General features: G+C 40.4%; 1 protein-coding gene across 3 annotated transcripts in view; it reads right to left on the bottom strand.

Moving 5' to 3' along the window:
- Window positions 1–254: 254 nt before the first annotated feature.
- The window catches only part of SLC6A1 (solute carrier family 6 member 1), a 59845-nt gene continuing 47292 nt past the window's right edge, over window positions 255–12807 (bottom strand). For all 3 annotated transcript variants that reach the window (XM_017830985.1, XM_017830984.1, XM_017830986.1), the window contains 7 exons: window positions 12460–12584; window positions 10141–10253; window positions 7925–8056; window positions 7286–7388; window positions 5978–6078; window positions 4365–4532; window positions 255–2688 (listed from right to left, as the gene is read on the bottom strand). In XM_017830985.1, the coding sequence (XP_017686474.1) occupies window positions 2584–2688; window positions 4365–4532; window positions 5978–6078; window positions 7286–7388; window positions 7925–8056; window positions 10141–10253; window positions 12460–12584 (847 nt within the window). In that variant the 3' untranslated portion in view covers window positions 255–2583. The remainder of the gene's footprint in view (window positions 2689–4364; window positions 4533–5977; window positions 6079–7285; window positions 7389–7924; window positions 8057–10140; window positions 10254–12459; window positions 12585–12807) is intronic.

The raw sequence follows: 12807 nt of genomic DNA, 5'->3' as shown, positions 1-12807 counted from the left end.
TTCCCACAGGAGAATTAAAGCAGCAGGATGCCAGGAAGGGCTATTAACTGTCACCTTTTAAGCTCCCTGCATAATGTATGCACATACTAATTACAGCATAGAAATAGCATGGATTAATTATATGCATTACAAGTGGGATACAGCATTTTGATATTTAAAGGATATTTATATATATATATGACACATTTGGAACTTGCTTCGCAGAAAATTAACATGCTTTGGGTTTGTGTAATGAAAGACTGCAAAATTCTGAGTTTAATGTATAATATAACCTTTATTCTTTTTCCTCTAAACTCTTGGAAACTTACATAACAATCGTGCTTTAATTATGACACCGTTTATAGACATTTAAAATGCATCTTAATTTATAAATATTTTACATTTGGTCCATAGAACAGGTTGCAATTTACTAAATAATACTGTACTCTTTTAAACAGGCTCTGTATATATTTTTGAATATGTATATATTACATATATATTTTTATATAGAGATAGATTTGCCTGGTGTTGGATATTTCCTTATTGCAAAAAGCATATATGATCATACAATAATCTTTCTTTTTCAGGGCAAGTACTACAAAAAAGATACAGCTATTCACAGTTTACACACAGTAGTTCTACAACACTAGTTTGTGCTATGTGATACGTTTGTACAGCTTTTTGCTAAAGAGCAGGTCTGTCAAACATCTGTCATAATTGTTTACAATCAAACATTAAATACTGCATTTTTCTTAGAACAACATGGGACTTGAGTACATTAAACAATAAAGAGAAAGTTTGAATTTTTATCCTTAGTCTAATGAAGTTCACAATTATGATGTGCATGTACCATGTGTAATGTTTGTGTAGAATGTACACAAACCCCGAAGACTTACAGGATGTTTGCATCTCAGCTATGGCCTTTTAGGATGTAGCTTAGATCTCGTAGTATTTTACAGTTGATCTATGAAACAGTTTAGAATCTACTGAACATACTCTGAAATTTTATGATGTAGTTTGAAATACATGTGTATTATATATATATATTATTTCTACATAATGTGCTTGACATTCTGAGAATAATACCTTATTGCAAGAACATGTTTGTCACCTTCAGACGAAAACAACAAAAAAACCCAACATTCACAGGTAACATGTTTTTTTTTCACGTAGTAGTTCTACATAAATTGTGCTATCTAACATTGTACGGTGCACAAAAAGTTGCTGAAAAGCATGTTTCATTGCACAGTTCTGTCACAGTCATTTACAATCAAACATCAGCTACTGCACTCTCCATAATCCTCCGTGTCTGTCATATAGCTGCCAAATGAGAGATGCCATACGGGGCCAACGCTGCATTCCCCACACAGGGAAAAATTCCAGGAGCTGGCCGGGCTTCCCTGGCTGTGTGGCAAATGCAGAGGGAGCCCAGAGCGGGATTGCATCGCATTGAAATAGCTGTGCCTTGTGCCTTCCCCACCACCAGGTCACTGTGGAAATCAAAATGGAACTGCTCCCAAAGTGCTAACCCATCCAGATTCTGTATTTTGCTCATTAGGAACTGTTAAAAGTCCCTTAACGGCTTAAAAAAAAAGAACATCTGAGATTTGAATCCTAAATTAGAACTTACTTCGGTCTTTAAGCCATTGTTTTGGTTTCTTTTTGGTGACAATGCAATAATAGTAGGATAATAATAACATCATAATAATAGCTCAAGCACTCTGAGCTTCGATTGCAAATCCTTTGCATTTTACTCCTGGGAATCTTTAAGAGCTCTTGGATATTACTTTGCTAAAAAAGTTAAAATTCATATTTATGCCTCTAACATCTGCGACTCACGTATTTATTCACAAAGACACCTTCTTTTTATAAGAAACAGTATGTGTATTTTTAAAGAAGTTTGTGACCTTATTTGAAAGTCACCTGAAAGGCAGAGTACAGCCAGTGAGCAGCCTGGGCTGTACTGCCACACAGACAGCTAAATTTACACTAGGAATGTTTATAAAGGCTGTGGCTGCTGTTAATTGAAGGAAACCTCTTCCCCCTCAAATGGCCTCAGCTGGAACAAATTTTAAGGGCAGATTTTTTTCACTGGAAATCACTTGTTTACAAAATACTTCATTCTTTTTGTACAAAACAATCCAAACTTAATTTTACTCCTGCAAAGTCAGAAATAACAGTCTTGGGATTCAGCGGTAAGAAACAGTGATAAACTACTAAAAATCAGCAGCACAAAACTTCAAATAGTCGTGCTAGAAGGTAGATTAAAAAGGTCTTGGCACATCAATTTACAAATTCCAAGGTATGCAACTATTATTGTGAACGGATAAAAACATTAACAGTCTGTGGGTTGCCGGAGAACACAAAAACACTGTCAACATCTGAGCTCGCATGATGGCTGGATCATACCCATGGCGATTCCCTTAGAGTGGAGATGACCTCGTTGCTTTTTTTCTCTTTTTTTTTTTTATTTTTTTAAATTTTTTTTTTTTTTTTTTGCCACTAGAGGTAGGTAATTATATTCTCAGACATAATTTTGTGGTCATATTCAACCATATTTTTTGTTTTTCTGGAGTAGGAGTGGTACTTTTACAATACAGAAGTTTAGATGTAGGCTTCTTTGTTAGCAGAGTTGCTCTGTTGTGCCTGGTCTGGCCCATTTTCAGGGTGAGTGATGTCTTCACTTGGCTGAATCATCACTTGGATGCGCTGTTTAAAGGACAACAATAAATGTGAGGCAGCCAAAAAACTGTTTCTGAGCTTGCTTTTTTTTTTTTTAATTATTTTTAAAGACAATCCTAAACACTTTCGTCGAGGCATTAGAACTAGAATTGCAACTGCCTGTCTTCCCAGGGACCAAACCAGCACTAAGCCACACCTACTGAACAGAGGCTTAGCTCTGTTCTCAGTGTGACAGCAGGAGCTGAAAGACCCCGTGCAAAATGTTGGATGCCAGCAGGTATTAACAAGGGGGCTTTCCTAGGGAAAAGAAATGAGGAGAGACTGCAGGGAGACTAGTTTAGATCCTCAGAGCCTGTCACTGGTGCAGGTCCCTCCCATTACCTGCAACCTGGCTGGTTGTCAATGCTTTCAAAAACAAGACCTTAATCCACAGCAATACTGAGATGAGGAACTTTTACCATAGTCTTACACAACTCTGCCCAAGCAGCAGCTGTATTTTAGAGCAACAATTCTCCCTTTGCCTGTAAATGTTTCTGTAAGACGAAAGGAGAAATATTCAAAACGTAGGAGTTAAGAACCTAGAAATTTTTTGTAGACCTCTCTGAAGCCTGAGTCTTTTAAAATTTGCTGAAGATAAATATTTGGATGAAGGTCTGAGCATTTCATGAGGCTAAAGAACACGTCAGTTCTGCTAAAGATCATCCGGCCCTTTGCAAAGATGGCTCTGTCAGCTGACTCCAGAATTTTCCAGAGATACTGACAAATTCATTGTGACACTGTTTGGCTCCCACAAGCATAGAGGCAGAGATGGAAGTTTCAGCACTGGGGTTGAAGAAGGGGCTGTTAGGCACAGCACGAGCTCGAGAGGGAAAAATGAGGATGCACCCAGATTAGAAACAATTAGATATGGTGATCGTAGGTGGTTACTGAACAGTGTGTGGGTCAGTAACCTTATCAACATTTCCCAGTCCTTTAGCAGCACATCTCTGAGGACCTTAAAACTGACTCAAGCCTCTCTTACATGAGAAGTGTCATCTCCTTGTAAAAACTGGAATAAGGAGTCAGGGAGAGGCTGAGAGCACAGTTCAGCGAGAAAAGGGCTTCTAGTGCTCTTCATGAAGTAATCATTCACAGAAATCCCTTACATGAAGACTAAAGGGAAGTGCTCCCAAGATTTTTCGCGTCCTTCCTGCCCGCTGCAGCAGAGCAAGGTGTAACTCAAGACAGGTGCAGTGCAGAGCAGGAGCTCAAGTCTTTGATCACATTACAGGGAGATGCCAAACAGGGTCACTAAGCAGACAGTCAAAACAAGAGTTACGTGGATTAGTCCTAAGAGTTTGATTCCAGTTCCCCAGAGCACCCCCTGCCCTGATTCATGACAGTGCGCCTTGCATTAATTAGGACACATTTACATATTTCGTAAACTGCTACTTTGTTTTCTAGGTGCAAGGAGCTGGAATGCAAAGTGTCTGCAACTGTCAAACCAGAGATAAAGACCACACATAACATGGGCAATTATGTTTAACAACAGATGGCAAAGACACTCTCTTGTCTTTTTTTCTGGTTGGTACTTCCTTTTATGTTTTTCAGCTTGATGCAAAATAACTGGGCTAAGCAAGGGAGAAACATGTAACAGAAAACAACTGCCCAGCAAGCTTTGATCAGTGTGCACAGGTCTGAAGATGGTCAGGAAAAAGACTTACCTGTTTTAAGGAGCCTTTCAGGGTTAGAAACATATATGCCATGTAGCCTGGTATCAGCACCATAGAAGACAAAGCCATGAACCAACCAACTCCTTGGCCCCACTTTGGGAAAACATAACTTCCCATTGTGAGGGGAGTCATTTGGACAGCGCTGAAGATAAACACTCCCTGCAAAACACAGTGGAAAGGAAGACTTGAATGATATTCCCAGAGTGTTCCGGCTTCAAGAGTTTTTTCTGGAGTTTCCCAAGAAACTTCTCACCAAAATGAATATTTGGCGTTAACGTTGTTTTCATACACATAACCTGCATCTAAGATTACCCAGGTATCCTGCTGGGGGTATCCACTGGTGCTAGTAAATTCCTCTGATAGCCTGCACAGAGCCAGAGGGATGGGGGTGTGGGGAAAGTGGGCTCCTGGGAATACCTGCACACACCTGAACACCGTGCCATTGAGCGGCAGCACCCGTGGGTTGCTTTCGTGTTGTTTCCAAACGCAGGGAAGACTCCTATCCTGGCCTGTTCCAAATGTCTAAATCAACCTGCATCAGGGAAACCTTGCTAGAGCGACCCAGGGGAGAAGGAAGCTCGTTCTGATCCCAGGCTGATCCTTTGTGCAGGAGGCATTCCCAGAGGAGAACACAGATTTTATTAGCATATCATCACTCCTGAACTTGACTGGCAGCAAATTCTGCCGAGGACTTTATAGGACAGGAGAAATCTGCTCAGGTTTACATACAGTGTTGGTCACCTTCCTACTGTACCACTAAAATGAACAAAAAATGCATTTCTTAGGCCTTCCTGAACGCTTGTTTTTAGCAAGATGAAAGCTGCCTTCGTGTGGGTAGGGATGACTCAAGGAACCCTCAACATAAACACATTCCTGTGTCTCCTTCAGTGCTCCTCATTTGCTTTTCCATGGCTACCTGCATGGGACTATCAGAGAAATGTCAGTGAGTGGCAAGTATTGTGTCATGTGTACTAGTGGTTGCTTGATTAGTTTTTTATACTGCACTTGGGTTAACTATATTATGTGCAGTAAACTTACATTTTTTTGCCTATTATTTCACGATATACTGTATGGGATGGAATCAGGAAAAGAATATCCTCTGGTCTCCAATAAACAAATTCCTTGCAAAGTTTGCCAGGGGTGTAAAAGTGGTTAATATCCCATGAGAATCCCATGAGAGAAGATTTTCAGTTTATAACCCTTCTCTGTCACCAGAATAAGTGCCTTTGAAGGAATTCAGTTTACAGAATATGGGTATCTCTGTGTGTATGGAAAATTAAGACTTTAGAGATATTGTAAAATTTTAAGAATACAAAAAATGGTCAAAGTTTACTTTTTACAGTTTTCTATCTCTGCCAATGAAACTCTTGACTAGCTACCATTTCCAGAGGTCTAATACAAGAAAACCTTGGCTTCTTTTTTAGGGCACAAACTTCCTCTAATGACTCTGGGTTTTTTTGCTAATTGCCTTCAATGGAATTGCTGAAATCCTTAAAAAAGGAATGAGGTCAGAGTTAATATGAACCTGTGGGGGTGGAAATGAGAATGCTGTAGTACAAGGGCCACCTCATTTAACATTTAACAAATAAAAGTTTGTTTCTTACTGCCACAATGATAGGAGTGAAAAAGGACCAGCAGAGTTTCCACCAGATGCAGGGTCTGTATCCCACCATCTCTTGGATGTTGTCATAAAATCTATTAACACCTAAATATAGAAATAAGAAACAGTATAGAAATGTATCAGGTAACTGAGTCAAATAAAAGCTCAGTGGTTCTAAGACACTGTCATAAAGATGAGATATATTTGGAAGCTCTACACAGATCCCAACCTAACTTTTCACCTATCTGGGAAAAAGTATGCAAACTCAGAAGCACCAAAAATCACCTGATCTCATTCCTTCATGTCCCCATTAATTAAATGGAGGCCTGCAAACTTAGTCCCATGCAAAGACCAAGGAAGTTTGTACATGTGAAGGTGAGATGCAAAAAAACCCACCCTTGGTTAATTTAAACTCTCCTTAGAATGAGAAATTTAGAATGTATCTTACAAGTTAGATTACGAGAAGAACCCAACCCATCCTAGCACCAACCAGCTTCACTCTGGTGCACCCCATGTACATGCAGAAGTGGATATGAAGTCAAAGAGGAGCCCTCCTGTTGCTGCTGTCCATCAGCTTCCTAAAGGTCTGTCTACCACAGTGTTTATAACTTTGATTTCTTCGCTATGGAGCTGGTGTATTTTTCCATTTGCACTTCCTGGATTCATCAGCAGTATCTCTCCCCTATAAAATGCTGTTCCATCCTCTCAATCCCATTAAAATCCAGGAGGAGGACTCCAGTTATCCGGCTTTCGGTCAGTTGTGTAACACAAACTGAAGTGCCTTGGTGATTGTTGGAGCAGCTCCTTGTACGAGCTGACACAGAACTAAGGTCACGTGGAAAAATATGACACAGATCCATTAATCTTTATGGCCAGTGCCTGCCAGTCCAGGTTCTGGATATTTTGGGGCAATTAAGCCCTAACTGAGTCTCACTGCAAGATCCTGGTGTGACAGAGCCATTTCTGGAGAGGAAACATTACAAAGCTCCAAAGCCCTGAGACATTATGTTGAGAATACCAAACACCTCTGCAGATCAAGGCTTTTCAAGAAAGGGGGATGAGAAAAGAGATGACATGTCAGCTGCTTAATATTGCTGACACAATGACTTCCAGGCCTCTAAATGGGGTGTTTCAAGAGGCAGCAGTACCTCCCACAAGCCAACTTTGAGTCCCCAGTGGAATTACACGCACAGAAACCACGGCCAAGTTCAGTTCCACCCTCAGTATGTGCACACACAAACCCACAGATCAGAAGGTGAAGTATCCTTACGATGTGCAAAACTTAGGGAAAAAATAAAAACATGTTGTTTACCATAGCACCAGGATATTGAGATGCACTCAAAGAATACAAGGAACAAGAGGCTCATTCCGCTGGCAGAGTAGTAGTCAAAAAGCTTAAACACATAGATTCCACCCTGAAATATATAAGAAGGGAGCGTTAAAAATATAGTAAGGACTCCAATTGCAAGATAGATTAAAATGTAAGCTACAAAATAATGGTGGTGAACAGGTTAGGGATATATTAGTGTAAATTAATTAAAGCAAATGGGTTAAAGTTTTAGAAGGTTTGAGGTCAAAGATTAAGATTGCTGCCAGAATCTAATTAACTGGTTGAATTTCACTTCAGTACTTTTTGTTTAATAATTCAATCATTCCCCTCAAGTAGTTTTCAATCTAGGAGCAATGTCAACATCCCCAGCTGCCGCTTTTTGGACTGTAAGGGTGCAGAGATGTGCATTTTTTTGTCACCCGAGCCCTGCAGCACACACTGCATCCACAGACCACAGGCATTTCACACTTACAAGTTCATGTCTGCTGCCTGAAATCTGTCTACAGCGTGGAGGGAGGATCCCTGCACTTCAGTGCAAGTATTCCTGGTTGGACTGGGGCAGGGAGAAGCAAGCCAGATTCTGTATGTCAGACACGGGTCCCAGTGTCCCCCAGCACATACCTGAGTGATATTGGACAGCCCTATCAGGTAGGAAACAATGCACACGAGAGCGATGAAGATTTCTCTCCGGTTGCGCAGTAACTTGGGAAATTCATCCACCAAAGCTGTTATGAATCCTTCCACAGTGCAGAACTGCAGGGTAAGGTGGACAGAAATACAATGCAATGCACTGCAGGATTACATTCAGGGGAGGAGTTTTCAATTGTACCCATCACTGGCCTAAGGCTGCACCCATTCAACGATAAATGAAAATTCACTTGGCTTCGGTGGAAGCTGTGCTCCTGAAAATCCTTGTTTCTGCCTAAAAAGATCTGTGCCAAAAGATTTCCAGCTTGGAAAACACTCAGAATTCCAAACTATGAACTATGGCATTTGCTCTGTGAGCAGAAAGTGCTCTTTCTTCTCATCAAGATGACACACTTACAGTTGAGGGATTTGACTCCTTGGTCCTACAAAAATCACTTCGGTATGTGATTTACTCACATATATGAAAGACAACAGACACAGAAAGTCTAATCAGATTGGTGCATCATGGTGAAGGTTAGAGGCACGAGATTGATTCTCATATGTAATAAATCAAAAGTTATTTGTATCCCCAGAAAACATTTTTGCCAAGGATGTGCCCTCCAAACAGAAAGCATGGCCACACTTCAGATAAATAAAGTGTATAAATGTATATATTCAGATATGTATATATTCAGACAAATTTATCATTATGGCTGAAACTGTGAAAACCAGAATGTATGTAAAGTTTTATTAATTTTCAGCAGGGCAATCAGAATTCAACCAGTAGTTACAGCTCCTGTAAATAACAGTGTATGAAACGTTTCACTGACAGACAGAAAATGCAGAAAGCATGACAGCCTGTAGATATATATTCTTTTTAATAATATTAGACTATCTTCCTCAGCTCTTAGTTGCCTAGAGACAAGTTCTTTCAAGAATATTTTTGACCTAATTAATTTCTCAGCAGTTTTCCCCCAGATTGAGCAATAGGTTTTAATGTCAAGCCTGAAGCTCGCTGAAAGACAAAGAAACAGAAAATATAAATGTTCAACTTTCTTTCATCTCGCAGGATAAAATGCCCTCTTGGTCTTTTTGTGTTTTGGTTCACAGTCTGAAGTCAGCTTGGATTTCTAGAAAATGATGGATTTTTCTCTACTGAAAGACTATGACGGTGTTAAGCCAGTAAATCCCATACTCCTTGATGTGCTGTGAAGGCTGTGCTAAGAACTGAGAGGTGCTGGTTTGCCAACTGCAGCTGATGGCCAGAAGATTAAAACATTTGCAAGGATTGGTCACACAAAGATGACCAAACAGTTCAGAAGGCAGGAGGCACTTCCCAAAGTCCTCAAAGTATGCTTTGCAAAATAAGGCAGGGTGCTCTCCTTGGTGCTGACGGGATGGTTGTCACCTATATTAAAATCAGTACTGATTATCAAGTGCTTTTGCTCAACCTTGGTTAGTCCTTTCTAAAGGGTTTTATCTCGTGCTGTGGGGTTGTTTGTTGTTTTTTTTTTTAAGTCACAATAAACATTTTAAATGGTTCCATGACTTAATGATTTAATTGCTTAATCCAGACATTCCGGAGAATATCTTATTTGGATTTGCAAAACCCCTGGGCTGTGCCTTCCCACACATTTCCAGCTGTCAGATACCTTGTACAACCTTGCTAAATCCTGAACCAATAAATCCTTACCATTGGAAAGTGATTCAGAACACACCAAGACATGGAATGTGCTCAGTAACAACCCCACTGCCCAGTGAATTTGCTCCAGACATTCATACGCTTAAAATGAAACGTGTGCTGCATCTTTTTGCTCCAGTGAGTTCTTTCAGCAATATTCATGGCATCTAAATCTTGTAAAATACGTCCCAGTGCCTCCTACATAGCTGAACATTGCAAAGGTATATTTAATATCGTGATTTAACAGTGAATATTTCAAAGAAACCTTCCTTTTGCCTGCACAACAAATTTTCTGCCCTTTTTACATATGTTTCCGACAGTCTGTAAAAACAAAAAAGTGTCTTAACATCATTTTTTTACTATCCCAGGGTGCTGGAACCTTGGGTTTTTCCTCAGTTTTTTCTTTGTATGATCATTTCAGAAACCTTTCTGCACGACTACCATCGCAGAGTGCACAGGGACAGGGCAACCTTGTACAACACAGCTGCAGAAAATGTGCCTTGTTTATTCATTTTCACACCAGTTTTACCTGACTGTCAATTCCGAGCATGAGCAACATGGAGAAGAACAGTATTGCCCACAAAGGAGAAATTGGTAACTGTGTCACTGCTTCTGGATAAGCCAGAAATGCCAGTCCAGGTCCTGGGAGGAGAAACAGGAGAGAAAACATCAGTGTGATGGGTTGGTGCCGGGATTCTCTGCTCCTGTGGGTGACGAGTTTAAGGTTTATTGGAATGGCCCAGCCATGGATGCAGCACCTGACCAGGGATTTCAGCCCAGCAGTCTTCACTGACCCAGAGGGTGGTGCTTGTACCTTGCTTTTAAAATGAACCAACCAAAATAAACAATCAAGAAAAAAACCATCCCCAAAATCCCCCAAACCAACCAACCAGAATACTGGATGCAGTTCAGAAGCTGCTCCTGATTGACACCTTTGCATAGCAAAGGCAGGGAATGTTATCCTTGGCTGGGGTTACATCTTCCAGCTCTCTCTCCCCTCAAGCAGTTATTGATAGCTGTGATCGTCTGTTTTGCACCAAGTAGTTCAGAAGAGAAGCAAAGACATCTCAGAAAATGAATCTCAGACACTTTTCAGACACTTTCCTGCTATTCCATTTCGTTATTTATATTAAAATACACATTTTAATAAACTATACAGCTGTGAACGGGCAAACTTTTTCACTTGTGTTCCTGCTAATTGCTGAGGGGGGCATAGTTTTGGAAGGGGGATATAAATTATTGTTTAGAAAGGAGCTCTTTTTGTTCTCATAGCATAGCTGGGAAACAGCTGATGTCAGGTTAAGAGGGAAATCTGTAGCAAACTAAATAATCACAGAAATAAAGTTCACGTGCCTCATCTAAGGTGGGTCTCTGATTTTTCAGTTCTCATTAAAAGTCTGAATGTGGTAAGTGCTTGGAGCAAGGACTGGCATTAGCACTAGGATTGTCAAACTCAGTGCAGTGAGGATTTTGAAGCAATTATTTGCTAGGGAGAGTAGATATGATTGGAAAGCCTTCCAAATGGCACTGCTAACAGCAAAATAAGCTTCAAATAAATATGTTAATTTTGCTCTCTTACACATTCCACAGAAATGCAGCCACAGCTTTTAATAATATCATTTGTTTTAAAAAGTTCTATAAAAGATGGCAAAACAACCCGTCTAGTAGGGGCTAAAATGAAGCACCAGTTTCTGAGTTTGCCAGGAGAAATATAAGCCTTAATTAAAGAGTCAGATTTTCAAATATCCTTTGCAATTAGTGCAATTAGGAGGTCATGGGCATCTTTCAGAAGTCTGTTATCTTAAGTACCTTCAAATGCACTTAGGAGCTTAATAGGATGTAAAAATGTTGTTCTGTTTGCAGGTGTGGCCTTTCTACAGTTATATCTGTATCAAATACATAAATCCAAAAAGCTTATTTCACACACCACTGACTTTCCAGAGCATTCTTTTGATAACAGCTTATGCCATCATCATTTTGTACCTAATTTCTTTGGATGTGCAGCTTATTGAAGACTATTTTTAGGGCTTAAATTCTCTACTTTCCTAACTAAGGGAATATTTCACCAATAGGATATGTTTGCTGGGATAGTTAGACATATTTTGTCCACCAGTGACTTCCAAACAAGCTTTCAGTTATCAGATCCCTCCCTGTGGCCAGAACTGCTAAGTGAGTATCTGGTGCACCAGCTGGGTTAGGGCAACCATCTGCTCTGCTGCTTTAAGCTTTTTCATCTGGAAGACAGTCAAGAAACTGCAAAGAATAGCATAATCCTTCCATGGACATCTCACTGCCCTAAATAAAATGACTTTCATAATAAAGGGTTCCAGAAAAAAAGCTGCAGGTCTGAACTGCAGGTGAGAACTGCATCTGCCTCAAAGGGCTCTCAGCCTTTGGAAAAGGAATTTAAAACCTAACTGAATTTGAAAATATTGGCTCAAAAAAACCCACCCCATAACGACCACCATTCCTCCTTTCAGTTTGCTTTTAAGAATTCCAGTAGCAGGAGGCTCATAATTTGATGTCACAGCCAAGCACTGAAGCAGCAAACTGTGCTGCCACCTCCTGTAAACACATTCCCTGTAATCCCAGCGTTCAGCAGCATTCCTTGTGTCAGCCCAGGCTCATCACTCCACTCCAGGGCCTGAGAGCACCAGGCAGCTGGACGTGAAGTGACCTTGCTGGTGCTGCCCAGAGAGGTTTGGAATGATGCTCTGCCTTTTACAGTCAGACTGAAGGGACAGGGAACTTCGAGGGAGGGATTTTGAACAGTTACAACGTGGATACAACGTGCAAACGAGAAATAACTGATGCCACTGCACCACTCAGGGAAAAATACATTGGATACCTGATGCTGCAACATCTGCAATAGGCCTCTTTGTGACGTTTGCCATGAATCCAACGATGGAGAAGATGACAAAGCCAGCAAACATGCTTGTGCATGAGTTTATGCAGCACACAATGATGGAGTCCCTGAAATAAAGGTAAAGCACTTTAAACAGCGGGGAAAGAAAATTGTCTTCGCTTCTTCCTGGGAAAAGATTTCGTGATTTAGGATTTCACGGTTTGGCTTCCATTTCATGCTGGGCAAATCATACTGCCTCTCCCATTAGTGTAAATGCAGTTATACATCTTATCCCTAGTCAGATATGACATTTAATATTCAAGACTACGCTTTATTTCAATGATCTAGTAC

This window comes from Lepidothrix coronata, unplaced genomic scaffold (assembly GCF_001604755.1).
Source record: "Lepidothrix coronata isolate B3197 unplaced genomic scaffold, Lepidothrix_coronata-1.0 Scaffold186, whole genome shotgun sequence".
NCBI classification, from domain to species: Eukaryota; Metazoa; Chordata; class Aves; order Passeriformes; family Pipridae; genus Lepidothrix; species Lepidothrix coronata.
The sequence above is the reverse complement of the archived record's forward strand: the minus strand, read 5'-3'. Positions and strand labels throughout refer to the sequence as shown.